At 44.6% G+C, this 14,990-nt stretch overlaps 2 protein-coding genes across 2 annotated transcripts; both read right to left on the reverse strand.

Moving 5' to 3' along the window:
* Positions 1–1,906: 1,906 nt before the first annotated feature.
* Positions 1,907–3,599, reverse strand: LOC107042304. Its single transcript, XM_015263304.1, has 2 exons — positions 2,820–3,599; positions 1,907–2,717 (listed from the first exon to the last, which is right to left on the reverse strand). The coding sequence occupies exons 1-2, from the start codon at positions 3,534–3,536 to the stop codon at positions 2,700–2,702; spliced, it is 735 nt and encodes a 244-aa protein (XP_015118790.1). The 5' UTR covers positions 3,537–3,599; the 3' UTR covers positions 1,907–2,699.
* A 4,165-nt stretch (positions 3,600–7,764) lies between these two features.
* Positions 7,765–9,129, reverse strand: LOC107042298 (cilia- and flagella-associated protein 251-like). Its single transcript, XM_015263297.1, has 2 exons — positions 8,602–9,129; positions 7,765–8,559 (listed from the first exon to the last, which is right to left on the reverse strand). The coding sequence occupies exons 1-2, from the start codon at positions 9,127–9,129 to the stop codon at positions 7,765–7,767; spliced, it is 1,323 nt and encodes a 440-aa protein (XP_015118783.1).
* Between the last annotated feature and the right edge of the window lie 5,861 nt (positions 9,130–14,990).

The following is a 14,990-nucleotide window of genomic DNA, read 5'->3' on the forward strand; positions in this document are numbered from 1 at the left end:
GATTCAGTAAAATAATGAGTGAAGCAAGTTGTATTCAACTTCTTCACTTTTATTAAATACATTATTACTTAAGATTACAACATCATTCTGGGGCATAACATTCCTCCCCCCTAAGGAGGAAAATCCTTATCATGAGGAATTTTCTCCTCGAACAACAATTTACATTTTGTTCAGACATTACAATCAAATTACAACTAAATAGAAAATTCGTATCATTAGAAATTTTCTCCCCCAACAACCACTTTACATTCTGTTGAGATATTATAAGTAAATTACCATTAAATAGAAAATTCTCATCATTAGAAATTTTCCCTTTGAACAACAATTTCACATTTTGTTGAGATATTACAATTAAATNAAATTCTCATCATTAGAAATTTTCCCTTTGAACAACAATTTCACATTTTGTTGAGACATTACAAGTAAATTACCATTAAATCGAAAATTCTTATCATTAGAAATATTGCCTTTGAACAACAATTTTGCATTTTGTTGAGATATTACAATTAAATACGATATTTCCCACGAAATAATTCTCTGTCGAAAGACAAACATGCTAATTAAATGCGACATTTTGTTTTCATCATATGAACTTAACACATTCCGTACGTATTTTAGTGTAACTACTTTTTGAGCTTCAACTCCTAAAAATTTATCTTTTCTCAGAAAGATTACGCTGTCTACTCTGGATGTCAGTTCCATACAAATTTTAGTTTCTTGACCTCTTCTAAAAATTGAAATTCTTTTATTCAATTGAATTGTGTAAGATTCCTGAAATATACTTTTGATCGTTCGAGAGCTCAATTCTCTAGAAAAATCGAAAGGAAAATTCTTGAACTCGGAAATTAATCGATTTACGATTAGAATTTCCGATTTTATCATCCTGAAAAGTTCGATATTACTACAAAAATTGTATTCCTCGATATATAGTTGCATCTTTCTAACAAAATCTACTTCCAATTGTATTTGATGAATATTATTCTGCTTCATATACCTGAAGATGGTTGGAACGCACGCACGATTCCTTCGCCGCACTTGATACTGCTGGTTGAACGTTTGCTCAGCCGGATGAATGACTGAATATTCATTCACTGCTTCCTCACAGAATTCTATGAATTTCTATACACACCATCTTAAGGATTAATCTTAAGACCAGAGTTTTGAGGGTGAAGGAGGGGGTCCTGGAGTTTTCGGGATTCGAGGGTATAACATCTGGAAGGTTGTCTGGACCGACTGAAAGAATTTTTTAACGACCTAGGTTGCAATGTCGACACAGAGTGTAAAGATTCATCTCCTGATAATTCCTCACGATTTGCTGAATTTTTAGCTGCTAATTGTTCGTAGATCTTCGGTAGCAGTTCTCCATTGCTATCTGCAATACTTTCATGATCCGGTGTGACTGCTGGAGCATTTCTTCGACTTGGTTCATTTCTCTTCTGACTCTCTCGAGATGTCACGCCTTCCCTCCCTTTTTGAAGGAAAATCATAATACTTCGAAAGAATATTTCTGGATTTTCTCCGTTCTTCATGCGTTGGTTTTTACGCAGTTTTATTGAATATTTCTGTGGATCATGTTCACTCGTACTTTGATACTGCTGATGAAGCTCTATGATATCCGACAGTTTTCTTCGCCACTGCTTTTCGTCATTCGAAATNGTTTATGAATTTTCTCCGCTCTTCATGCGTTGGTTTTTCCGCATACTTTTCCTCATACTTTGATACTGCTGATGAAGCTCTATGATATCCGACAGTTTTCTTCGCCACTGCTTTTCGTCATTCGAAATTTTGACTTCGCCGGAAACGGTGGTTTCGGGAAAAATAATTTCACTGACGATGCCCATTGTAATGAGAAAGTGTTCTCTTTGTGGAGATCTCTATCGGTGTACTCGTAGGCGGTCAAAACTTCTCAAGTCGCACGAGTCTGCACCGAAAAAGTGTCTGCGCAGGCGATTGCGATGGTCGAAAGCATCTTCCTTAATCTCCTCAACATCCGAAGTTCTCCATGGACGACAACTAGTCCGTGTGTTACCGTCAGGATCGAGATCTTCGCCTAGGTTTTCTGGATCTCTATCTCCTATGGTGGTCATACACTGTTGTCCACGCTGCTTCAGAGATGATTGCCTCTCCATGAACTGCAGCTCGGTGTTTTCAGTAAGTTCCCTTTCCGTAGGATTTTTCAATTCAGTTCTTGCTTCTGGCGATGTCCATTCATCCTGTTTGATTGTTTCTCCTAGACCTACAATCACTGGGAGTATGGGAACGAAATCCTGGAACATATATTCCCCATGTGGATGGAGCTTCTGCAGTTGCTTTTGATGAGCCCCTCCCGTAGACCTTGTCACGTGCCGCTGGAGCCTTTGGACCAGAGATGTTTCCTTTGCAAACGGCTCGTTTGGGACGCTCCCGGTTATTTCAATTTTTTTTTTCAATTTCAATTTATTTCCTTGATGTTACAAAAGTTTTTCTTTGTTTTACATCTCCACAAGCCTCCTCCTCCTCTATTTTACTAAACATTTTATTAACATAGTGCTGTGCACATAACCAACATATACTATAATATAATATATTTTTCTTTATTTTTAACCTTTCCCTTCTTATTTACACCCCATTCCCCCCTTCCCCCACTGTTCCTCCATCCTTTTCTGGTTCTTCTCCACCCTTCTGCTTCCATCCCTCTCTTTGGTTGCGTTTCGCTTTGTCTACTCCTCTCTCAGCGCCTTCTCTATCCTTCCNACCATCCTTTTCTGCTTCTTGTCCACCCTTCTGCTTCCATCCCTCTCTTTGGTTGCGTTTCGCTTTGTCTACGCCTCTCTCAGCGCCTTCTCTATCCTTCCAAACCTATCACAGTTTCTCTTCGTAGCATAATCTCTGAGCTCCTCTATTATCCTTTCTCTCCAATGTCTTCGATTACTTTTCTGTCTCCATCTCTTCCACCATCTTTCATCATGTGGTCCTACTCTCCTCATTATCTCCTTGCAACTGACCACGTGCTCCAGTGACTCCTTCTCTTTCTCACATGCTCGGCATCTGTCATCCTCAAAGCCTTTCTTCCCTCCTCTTATTGCATTTCCACATCTCCATCTTGCCCAAGCCATTTTCTGTTCCATGTTTAATTTTCTATCCGTCCAGTACTCACACATCTCCGTGTTCTCCTTTATCTCTCCGTAGTGGTCACAGTATTTCGATTTTTCTATTCTCTCCCAATCCTTCTGTTTTTCTTGATCTTCCACTATCTCCACTATATCCTTCAGTCTTTTTTCTGCTTCTTCCTTCCTCCCCTCCCGCAGATGTTCCAGGAACTCTCCATCTCCTACTTCTCTCAGTCTCTCTATCACCCCTTGCCCCCAACTGGACGGTTGTCCATTCTTAATCCCCCTCAATTCCTCTTTCAGGCATTTTCTTGGCCATCTACTTTCTTCCATTCTGCTCAATTTTATTAGAAAAGCCGCTGCCCTTCTGACTGCTTCTACTTCTACACTGCTTACTCCTGCCTCCATTCTCCATATGTAGTCTGGTGTGTTTCTCGCCAGTCCCATGCTAGCCTTTGTATATTTCTTCTTTATCCTTTCTATGTTTTCCTGCCTTCTCCATCCCCACAGTTCTACTCCANTTCAGTCTCTCTATCACCCCTTTCCCCCAACTGGACGGTTGTTTATTCTTAATCCCCCTCAATTCCTCTTTCAAGCATTTTCTTGGCCATCTACTTTCTTCCATTCTGCTCAATTTTATTAGAAAAGCCGCTGCCCTTCTGACTGGTTCTACTTCTACACTGCTTACTGCTGCCTCCATTCTCCATATGTAGTCTGGTGTGTTTCTCGCCAGTCCCATGCTAGCCTTCGTATATTTCTTCTGTATCCTTTCTATGTTTTCCTGCCTTCTCCATTCCCACAGTTCTACTCCATATAACGCCGCTGCCTTCACCGTTACTCCCATGAAATACAGCCTCTTCCTCAGTCCTCTTATCTTGCCTCTCCTCATTTCTCCCCAGGTTTTGTTCACCAGCGTCTGAGCTTTCCCTGTCAGTTTCTTGGCATGTCTCGAGTATGTGTTTTTGGTCGTGAACCAGAAGCCTAAATACTTGAATTCATTCACCACCTCCAGTTTCTTGCCTTTGTACTCCCAACTTTTTTTCCTCCTTCTTCCTCCGTTCCTGAACACCTTTATCTTTGTTTTTTCCACACTCACCTTCATTTCATTTCCATCTGCCCACTTCTCCAATGTCTTTAACATCCTTTTCATCTCAGTTCCCTCCTCTGCCACAATCACTGCATCATCTGCATACATCAGGGTGAATATCTTCACCCCTGCCCCTGGTCCGATAGGCGTGCCTCCGTCTCCTCTCTTCTCCATCGCCTCTATCAGGTCTTGTATGAAGATATTAAATAGTATTGGGCTCAGTGGGCAACCCTGCCTCACTCCTTTCCCCGTCTGGAACTCCTCTGTCAATCCTGTCCCCGCTATCACCCTGTTTCTGGTGCCCTCGTAAATTCTCTGTGCCATCCTCAAGAACTTTCCTACTATCCCTATCTCCTCCATCTTGTTCCAGAGTTTCCTTCTGTCCACCTTGTCGAATGCCGCTTTGAAGTCAATAAACGCTACATATAATTTCCCTCCTTTCTTCTTGAGTCTGTTCCCGATCAGCGTATTCAGTACAAACACCTGCTCCATTGTTCCTCTCCTTCTCCTGAATCCGGCCTGTGCCTCTGATAGTTTTTCCTCTTCCTCTAGCCACTTACTCAGTCTGCGTGCCATTATCGACGAGAGGATTTTATATCCTATGTCCAGCAATGACACTCCTCTATAATTCGCTGCCGTGTTGATATCCCCTCTCTTGTGTATTGGGAAAATTGTGGCCAATCTCCATCTGTCAATCATTTCCTCTCTCCTTCAGAGCTCCTTTATTATCTCTATGAGTTCTTTCCTTCCCTCTTTAGGTAAATTCTTCCAGAATTCTGCTATGATCCCATCTTCTCCAGCTGCCTTCCCAGTCTTGAGTCCATTAATAACTCACAATATCTCCCAGTCTGTCAAGTCCTCATTCAGCTTCAGATCCCTGTCCTCTTCTTCCCTGGCGTCATTCCGTCCATCTTTCTGGGTCCCTCTTTCATCTCTATCCTGTCCAACTGTTTCTTCCTCAGCCCTCTCCCCCTGCTTTTCCTCTGCTTCCATCAAGCTCTTAAAGTGGTTCACCCATTCCTCCTCTGAGACCATGTTCACTTCCTTTTTTCTTCCCTGCCTGAACCAGTTCATTGCCTTCCACCATTCCCCCATTGTTTTGCTCGCTGCTACCGCTCTCTGTTTCTCTTCTATCCACTCGGCAATCAGTCTGCCTCGTATTTTCCTCAGAGACCTCTTGTGTTCGTTGTACCTTCGTTTGGAGTTCCAGTCTCTCCTTCTTCTGAACCTGTTCAAGCTTCTAAACATTTTCCTCCTCTCCTCTTGGTATTCTCCTGTGTCCNGGTACCTTTGTTTGGAGTTCCAGTCTCTCTTTCTTCTGAACCTGTTCAAGCTTCTAAACATTTTCCTCCTCTCCTCTTGGTATTCTCCTGTGTCCCATGCCGCTCCTTCTTTTTTCTTGTTGCCTGTCACCATCTTTGCTTCGTGTGCTGCTTCTGTGGTAATTTTGACCAGTCTCGCCCATCTCTCCTCCGTATTCTCAACCTCTTCAATTCTGTCCGTCCATCTTTTCTCCCATTTTTCCTGGAAGGTTTCCTCTCTTGTCTCTCTCCATTTCAACCTCGGTTCTCTATTTTCTCTCCCCTCCTCCCCTCTCTTCGTTCTCTCACTCCAATCTACCTTCAGTATGATTGGTAGGTGGTCCGAACCTTCTTGTTCTGCTATCTCCATGCTCCTGAACCACCCGGGGGCTTCCTCTTCCTCCAGTCTTACTATTATATAGTCCAACACGCTGCCCAAANATAATTTTGACCAGTCTCGCCCATCTCTGCTCCGTATTCTCAACCTCTTCAATCCTGTCCGTCCATCTTTTCTCCCATTTTTCCTGGAAGGTTTCCTCTCTTGTCTCTCTCCATTTCAACCTCGGTTCTCTATTTTCTCTCCCCTCCTCCCCTCTCTTCGTTCTCTCACTCCAATCTACCTTCAGTATGATTGGTAGGTGGTCCGAACCTTCTTGTTCTGCTATCTCCATGCTCCTGAACCACCCGGGGGCTTCCTCTTCCTCCAGTCTTACTATTATATAGTCCAACACGCTGCCCAAACCTGCCCCTTCTCCTATGAATGTTAGCTGTCCCTCCTCATCTCCTTCGGCCCTTCCATTCTAGATTAATAGTGCCCCCTCTTCGCACCAGTCCACGAGCTTTCTGCCTTCGTCCCTCGTTGTTTTATCCTGTGACCTCCTTTCTTTTATTCCTATCCTCTCTTCCGTTTCACATTCTGATATCCCTTGTAACTCTCCTATCCTCGCATTTAAATCTCCTGTGACTATCAATCTCTCTTCTGATCCTTCCAGGTCCTCCAACATACCATCCATCTCCTTGAGTACTTTTTTTAGATTCTTTCTATCATTATTGTATGTATTTATTACTACGTACCCATCCCTGCTTCCTTTTGATTTAATCGACATTCTCAGCCCATACGTCCACTCCTCCACTTTCCAGTCCGCTTCCAGTGTCTTGATTCCCATTAGGAAGCCTCCACTCGCCTTCCCTCATCTGTGTATCCTTATCGCCTCTTTGCCAAACCACTCGAATTGTTTATTCAGTCTGTCCATCATTTTTGCCATTCCTTTTGTCTCTAAGTGTGTTTCCTGAAACATCACCACATCCATTTCTTTCCACTGTTCCTCGTTCTTCCCTATATTTATAGAATTTTCTACATTCCAGTGCCACATCTTTAATATTCTCTCCTCTCCTTCCTCTCCACTGCTTGCCTGCTGTCTAAAAGGGCCCTCTCCTCTCGGTCCTTTCCCTTGCGACCTTTTGCCTCATTTCTCCTTCCACCTCATCCCACTCCAACCAGATACCATCCNTTGCCACATCTTTAATATTCTCTCCTCTCCTTCTCCTCCACTGCTTGCCTGCTGTCTAAAAGGGCCCTCTCCTCTCGGTCCTTTCCCTTGCGACCTTTTGCCTCATTTCTCCTTCCACCTCATCCCACTCCAACCAGATACCATCCACACAGATGCAGTTATATTTTGTCCCTGCCTGCTTCTTGGTCTTCCTCCAGTTTTCTGCTTCTCTTTCCAGCCATGCCTGTACCTCCTTCTGTCTGTCTGTGAGATCGTCCGAGATGTACACCCCCCATCCCAACTCTTTCAGCTTCGTTTTCTCCTTCATTACCTCTATTTTGCTGGCTCTCTCTTCCATTCTGACCGTCAGCCCTCCCTCCTCTCTTCTGTCCAACTTCTCCACCCTCGCTCTCACTCCAAGTGTTTCCCATAGCCAGTGCTCTAACTCCTCTTTCCTTGTCCTCGTGATTAGTGTTAATCCCTCAATAATCATGTTTTTCCTTCTTAATCTTCTCATCTCTAGCTCTTCCCATTCTTCTTGTGTAAGTTTCCTTGGTGGTGGATTGTTGAATCCTACCTCCTCTTCTTCCACTCCCCTCTCCTTTCATTCGACTCTATCTCTCTCAACCCTCTCCTTTCCGTCGCCCTCTCTCTCCTGATTCCTCTCGACCTCCCTAACTTTCAGTCTCTTAGTCTCATTCCTCCGCTCTCCCATGGTTCTGTGCCCTTGCCCTATCTGTGCTCTCTGGCCTCCAGGGCCCCCAACCCTCCTGTCGCTTTCGCTCCATGTGCTAGGGTCACCCCTTCTGCCTGAGAGGCTTCCAGACGGGCTCACTGTTCTCACCGTATTTGCTGGACTTATCGGGACATCCCTTCCGTCTTCTGTCGCGTCTTTTGTCTTCTTCAATTCTTCTCTTGCTTNAGACATCCCTTCCGTTTTCTGTCACGTCTTTTGTCTTCTTCAATTCTTCTCCTGCTTCTTCTGCTCTGATCTTCCATGTCTCTGCCACCCCTTTCCACTGCCTCACTTTTGACTCTAACTCCTCCACCTGCTCTTCACTCACTCTCAGTCGTTCCTGCGTGTCTCTGAGCTGATCTGTCAATTGATCCTCTTCCGACTCTCCTCTTCTCCTCTCACAATTTTCACACCGTATTTTCACTTTCCCTACTTCTNATTCTTCTCTTGCTTCTTCTGCTCTGATCTTCCATGTCTCTGCCACCCCTTTCCACTGCCTCACTTTTGACTCTAACTCCTCCACCTGATCTTCACTCACTCTCAGTCGTTCCTGCGTGTCTCTGAGCTGATCTGTCAATTGATCCTCTTCCGACTCTCCTCTTCTCCTCTCACAATTTTCACACCGTATTTTCGCTTTCCCTACTTCTCTCCTGATCAGGTATTCCAGGTCTGCCATCTTTTCTTCCCATTCCTCTTTCTGTTTTCTCTCCCACTTTTCCATCCACTTCTCCAGCCTGTCAAGCCCAATTTCCTCCCTCCCTGTTGGTGTTCCATCCCTGCTCCTGTTCCCCTCCATTTCCTCATTCTCTTCCTCCTGCCTACTCTCACTTCTGCTTATTTGTGTTGGGCTAATTGCCTGCGTCCCAATCTCACTCTATATTGTGTGCACTGTCCTTACCTCTCCCGCATTTCCTCCAACGGGTGTTCTCGGGAGGGTCCATGTCGGCTGGAGAGCCACTGTTGCTTTTTCCTCCTTCCTCCCCTCATTTCCACTCGTCCCTTTGTCCTCACTTGTCACTGCCTCTTCTCCTGTTACACTGTCCACATCCAAGCCCTCCTCAACTTCCTCACTTTCCTGTTCCTCTGACTGGTTGTCATGGGTCTCTTGGTCACTTTCAGGATTCTCTGGGACATCCGGGTCATCCTCCGGCCTTTCCCACTGAGAATTCTCCTCACCCCCCGTCTTCTCTCCCCAGAAGTCCTCCAGTCGCCTGACCCCAGAAAGTGTCCTGTCCTTCCTCTTCTCTTTCTTATCTTTCGGGTCCGTTTTCTTTCTACCTCTACTTGCTCTTCCAGGTGTCACCTCTTTTGATTTCTGTGCGTCTCCTCCTTTACCGGCTGCGTTTTCCCCTTTCTTGTTCTCCAGGCTTCTTAGGTTATAACTGCCGCTCCCCTTCCCCTCTTCCACCATGTTATCCGCCGCCATGTCCTAACCTCCTCTTTTTCTTGTNCTTACCGGCTGAGTTTTCCCCTTTCTTGTTCTCTAGGCTTCTTAGGTTGTAACTGCCGCTCCCCTTCACCTCTTCCAGAATGTTATCCGCCGCCATGTCCTAACCTCCTCTTTTTCTTGTCGTTACCTTTTATCTTATTTCACCTTGCTCTCGCAGGTAATCTCCTGTTCTTCACCTCCTCCTCGTTCTTCTCCTCTTTAGCTTTCTTTTTTTTATGTACTTATAGCCTCCTCCTACCTCTTTTCTTATTTTTTACCTGTAATAGCACGGAGCCGTATACCACGCGTCCTACTCAGTTCAGCGCCCCCTCGCGAATCCCGCTCCCGGTTATTTTATCGTTGATAATTACTAGTAAATTACCTTGATCAATGTTAACTTCTATATGTATTTTCATAACCGAAAATAAATAGAGTCTCCCTCTTGATAGATCAAGTTCTGTTACTCTGACCATCCCCTTGTCCTTAGAATAAGGGTATTTCAGGGTTCGTGAGTGTGCTTCTTGGAACAGGAGTCCATAACTTTGCAGTTGGTCGTCTCGAAATTCCAATTTTTTAATTCGTATTATTTTAATCGTTGATTCTTCCTCGCCCCATTCGTCTACAGCATAGGATCCGTCAACGTGAACGGCGAAGAATGCACGCGTTGGCGTCCTTCATTCGGCACAACGTCCGGCATCGGCTTGCAGTTTGGCACTCGACTGTGAGTGTAATCTGATGCCCGTCTCGTATAGTCTGTCTCTTCGACTTATTATTTGAAAAAATATTTCAATTGTTGAGGTGCTACCAGCTACCTCCTTGGTCTTTATTATCGCCTGAAACCAGTCGACGATTTTACCTCCTTACCAACCTTCGTTGAATTGTGAGGGTTTTTGAGGGTTTGTTGACCTTACAATTAGCATCACAGTTTCCGTAGTGATACTTGGCACCTTCTTGTTCAACCCACTGATTTTTATTGGTAATGCATTGCTGCAATACGATTGACTATCTATCAGATGATCCGTGTCGGCAGCTCCATCAGGTTCGCCCTGCCGTTCCAGCGTCCCCTTGCTCCGCCCGGATCCCTTGCTCTTTCCCAGCTGCCAATTGCTGATTATTGTACTCTGGGTTACCACAACGGCCTCCATGACCATTTGTTTACTCGATTGATTCTTGTGTGGCACCGAAACCAATCTACTCATGTCCAATAGAGTTCCATATTACCACCCCAGCGTCCTCAATCCGTGACCTTCAGGTGATATAGGATGTCTCTCCTGCCATACGAGAATTCCTATTAGATATATTCCCTCTGAAGTATCCTTTGGGTCAGGTCGAATCGAATTCCAATGGTCCCTGTTCGAACAGAGAAGATGATCAACTCCACGACTCCCTTTTTCCGTAGATAGAGCCGCGAATTGTCGTCTTGAATCTTCTCGGATCAGAGTTCGTGTCCTCCGATTGACCCCATGATAATTCTGCGATGTAATCAAATGATGATTTATAGACCAAAGTTCTATTCTCTTGAAGGATTTCGGGATCGGTACATTGGGTTTACTCAGATCTTCATTTACGTTCATTTCGTTGATTATCTTCTTCCGGCTTCTCCGTCCATCGTCACCCGAAGAATTTAATCGTCAGCAACTTTGATTCGAACGAGTTGTCATAGTTGAATATTTTACTCGTCAATTTCCCCATTGTACTCTCTTTTCAACGCTCTCCGTCAACTCGTGCGTCGAGGAATACATGCGTCAGCGTCCTTGGCCCAGTGCGTCGCCCGAAGTTTGCTCGCTGATGGTGTAATTCGATGGTCGCATCAAACCATTTCTTCACTTGAGATTTTATTCCAATTATTTCCACCACAGTATCAGTGCCACAAATTACCTCTTTAGGTTTCATTGTCTTCCGATACCAAACGATAATATTCCTTCGTTTTTGGTGTAAATTGACAGGAGTTTGGGGGTTCTTCAACCCTAAAAATCTCATGACTGCTTTTGTGAAGATCACTGACATTGAATTCTCCATTACCCTTGGAGCTTAATAATTTCCCATCTTCTTCCGGTAATCGGTTATTGCTGGTTGATCTGCAGACGACTGACTATCGTTTAGGTAATTTCCCCAAGTTTCGAGAATTTCATCCCAGAAATCCGATAACAACTTGTTGCTCATACGAGCCTTCTGTTTGTGTCTGGGATGCGCAGCATAATTTTCCTTGAGAAGACTTTCCCACGTCACTGATGACCTCCGAATATCCATAATTTTGGATGAAAGATTCTCAGTATCAACTCGGAGTAATGCGCATGAATTATTCGTCAGGAAATTACAATTCCCAACGTCTTCAAAAAGGCTCTGTTTGCGCTGTGATGAGGATGACTCGACATTTGTACTGGGAACCGATATGTTGACCATGGTCAAGAAGATGACGTCAGTCAGTGGAATGACCTCGGCTCGAGTCTCGGTCTTCAAACATACACCTGCGACGATTTCCATATTGTGCTGAATCTGCACTCTGATTTCGTTGCGACTTTTTGTTTGCAAACTTATTACACCTGTGATATTCCTCGTGGAAACCAACTCGTCCTCATGCTGCCCCGATACTCTCAGATTCTTTATTGCACTTGCCCTTTTGATTTTAGGTCCTTGTGCCCATTTCAAAGATTCATGAGAGATCATTATGTAGCCACTCATCGTGCGATGATGTTCCCTTAATTTCCTCAGTCGAAGGGTCACCTCCATCGGCATCGTGTTGACGTCATAATTCCTTTGAATTTTCCCCGTGAACCATTTAGGCTTAAGGGAAGTCCTCCGGAATTTGTTGTACAGCTTCGTTCGGAGATGAAGAGTAAAGAGTTTCCTCTTGTGAGAAATTACAGTCACAATCGAAACATTATTGACTGGACAGTTTCGTGTTGGCTCCTTGAACTCAATCTTGAATAATGTGCCCATACTACAAACATTGGAGAGGCAATGTTTTCCATCCCTCTGAGAATCTTCCTCGTTCAAACGAAGACTCTCAGAATCCATACCTCCTATACCTGCCTGAGAATCTTTCTCGTTCAAACGAAGACTCCCGGGACCCGCACTTTGTCGGTCTGTTCGGAACAAATATTCCTCCAATCGTTCAGGAGTATTCTTATCTATTGCCCAAGTGGCCCAGATGATGATACGCATTATTACGTTCCTCTGAAATTCCCACAACCCCGAGGAATTTCCGGGAGAATAATAGAATTTCCTTTTTTGAAGAGTCCCAAAGATTTTATCCAGCGTGAAAATAAATTCACACTCAGCCTCTTCTTCCGATGAGTTCCGGAAAATCCATGAATTAGGTTTTTCCCTTGAGTGATCTCGCTTCCTCTCGAATGGAGTGATTATTCCGGAAGGATTCGGAATGAGAATGAGCCTCCGATGATCCCCTCATTCCTCTTCAGCTTCCGTAACTCCACTCTTCTTGGGTCTCTCCTGACAACAAACAACAAGACTATCCCCGAACGTCTAGCCAATTTCTCCAATTTCTTACTGAACGGTAGATGCGCCAGATGCTCAGACGCCACCATCCCTGCGTTATCAGAGTGACCGCTATTTTTACCGAGAAAACTCATGTCTCTCGTCAGCATCTGACAATGCTGTCCTAAGCCTGATAATCCATTGGAAATACGGTTTTTCTCCACCCTCGACCATTCCCTTTTCAGCATCTCTCCTCCCCTCCGAGGAAGAAAAATCCGTTTTTCTGATGCGACTTCTAGGAACGAGGAACCGCGTTGACTCATTCGAAGAACGTCTGCCTGCTCATCCACCTCAATAGATGACTCTTCATGGAAATGTGCAATTTTTCCCCCACGTAACCAGGGTGATTGCAAATCGTAATGGTCTCAGTATCGGAAGCATTTGCTTGTCTTAAGTTTTCTCCCTCCGCTTCTGGAGTGTATGCTAATTGACTAATCTGAATCACTGCATTGCTGACCCTTGGTTCAGACCAATTCCGCTTATTGTGAATGGCCTTCAATCCAAAAAACCTTAGTGTGGAGCCATTTATTGGAATAGCCCTCCCTGGAATGATTCTCACACTCAGGTCCTTTGATTCCAGGAAATCTTGACCCAAAATATCTCCTGAGCACGGAAAGTTATCGGGAACTACGTGGAAAATGTGTCCCAATTCCTCCTGCTTAAAGCGGAAATATATGATTACTTTCCCAAGTGTCGGAATCTCTTGGTCAGCAATTCCTCGCAGCAGATTGACATCTTCAATCAGCGGAAATTTTTTACGTAATTTCCCCTTTTTAATTAAAGAAACAGCCGCACCCGAGTCCATCAAGAAAGTCGTGCGATTCCTGAGCATTGACGCTTCCAGAACAATGTGATTTCTATGATTCTCTGGCCTGGCTGGTCTTATTACTCGTTTCGCCCTCTGTGTACAATCCGAATGTATCAGGATGCTGCTTGAATCACTTTCAATCTGGTATGTCATAACCCTATTGACATTTCTGCAACGTGAATTTACCTTCCTAAGTTTTCCATTTTTATTCTCCTCCTTCTGTTTGGAATAACCTCTGTTCCTCATTTTAGCCTTGTTCCCCTTCGGNTACCTTCCTAAGTTTTCCATTTTTATTTTCCTCCTTCTGTTTGGAATAACCTCTGTTCCTCATTTTAGCCTTGTTCCCCTTCGGAGTAGCCTCAATTTCTGCTGGATCAGAAATTCTGAGTCGTCTCTTCAGTTGACGCAACCATATGCATTGTGACCCACACGTCTGCAATATTTGCACTTTTCCTGATTTTGACTCTTGATGAAATGTGGAGAATTCGAACGAATTACATTGCCGTTCGTAATTTTCAATGAGAGCCCGCACTCTGCAGCTGTGTGTCCCTCCTCTGCACAATTGAAACAAATATTCAATTTTGTTTTACCCTGTTGCCGGTACGTTTGCGTTACTATCGCCCTATCTTTGGGGCTTTCTCTTTCCCTCGGAAGATCTGGAAGATCGCCCGCCGCCCAGGCGTTGTCCTCAATTCCCACCTGCCTCATCGGGCCTTCGTTTTCTGGAATTCCTACATTCGACGACACGTATTGCCCCGTGTCCCACTTCGAAATTTCCGCTGAGCTAAGCAGCATTTCCACCTCGAGTTCTGCTGCTAGCGTGCAACAATTGTGAAACTCCAATTCAGTGTTCACCATTTCCATCAGGCGTTGAATTGGTCGTTGTAACCCCAACTCAAAACGAATTTTGGCTATTTTCATGGCTAACCCCTCGACACGATCTGCGAATGCGCTGACNCAGCATTTCCACCTCGAGTTCTGCTGCTAGCGTGCAACAATTGTGAAACTCCAATTCAGTGTTCACCATTTCCATCAGGCGTTGAATTGGTCGTTGTAACCCCAACTCAAAACGAATTTTGGCTATTTTCATGGCTAACCCCTCGACACGATCCGCCAATGCGCTGACATCTTCACTCGAGCCCTGCCGTAGGCTGCAAAATTCCAGATTTAACTTCTCCAAAATTTCTGCTCTGGCATCTGTCACTTTTATACTCCTGTACTCAAACTCCGCCATAGTTGTATCTTTTCCGTTGCTTGGTACCAAAGGAGCTGTACCTTCCCTAGCGTCGGCAAAATCCTCTTTTCCGCAGTCAACTGCACGGATGACAACTGTCGCAGCCTCCATGGCCACATTCGATGTTCCGCCCGCTGATAACGAACCTGGTAGGTCTACCAGTGCTGGTGCCTCGACCAGTTGCTGCGTTACGCCTAGCACGCCGGCCAGGGCTTCCTTGATAATCGACACACTTGCTGGTGTCCTTGGGCCCATGTCAACAAATTTAATCTCTCGATGAGATACACTGTGAACTCCTTTGGCAATAAACATACCCTC

This window comes from Diachasma alloeum, unplaced genomic scaffold (assembly GCF_001412515.2).
Source record: "Diachasma alloeum isolate Michigan unplaced genomic scaffold, Dall2.0 Dall_scaffold_00440, whole genome shotgun sequence".
Taxonomy (NCBI): Eukaryota; Metazoa; Arthropoda; class Insecta; order Hymenoptera; family Braconidae; genus Diachasma; species Diachasma alloeum.

Coding starts and splice junctions, on each gene's coding strand:
- LOC107042304 (XM_015263304.1), bottom strand. CDS start 3,536: ATGGGACTGGCGAGAAACACACCAGACTACATATGGAGAATGGAGGCA.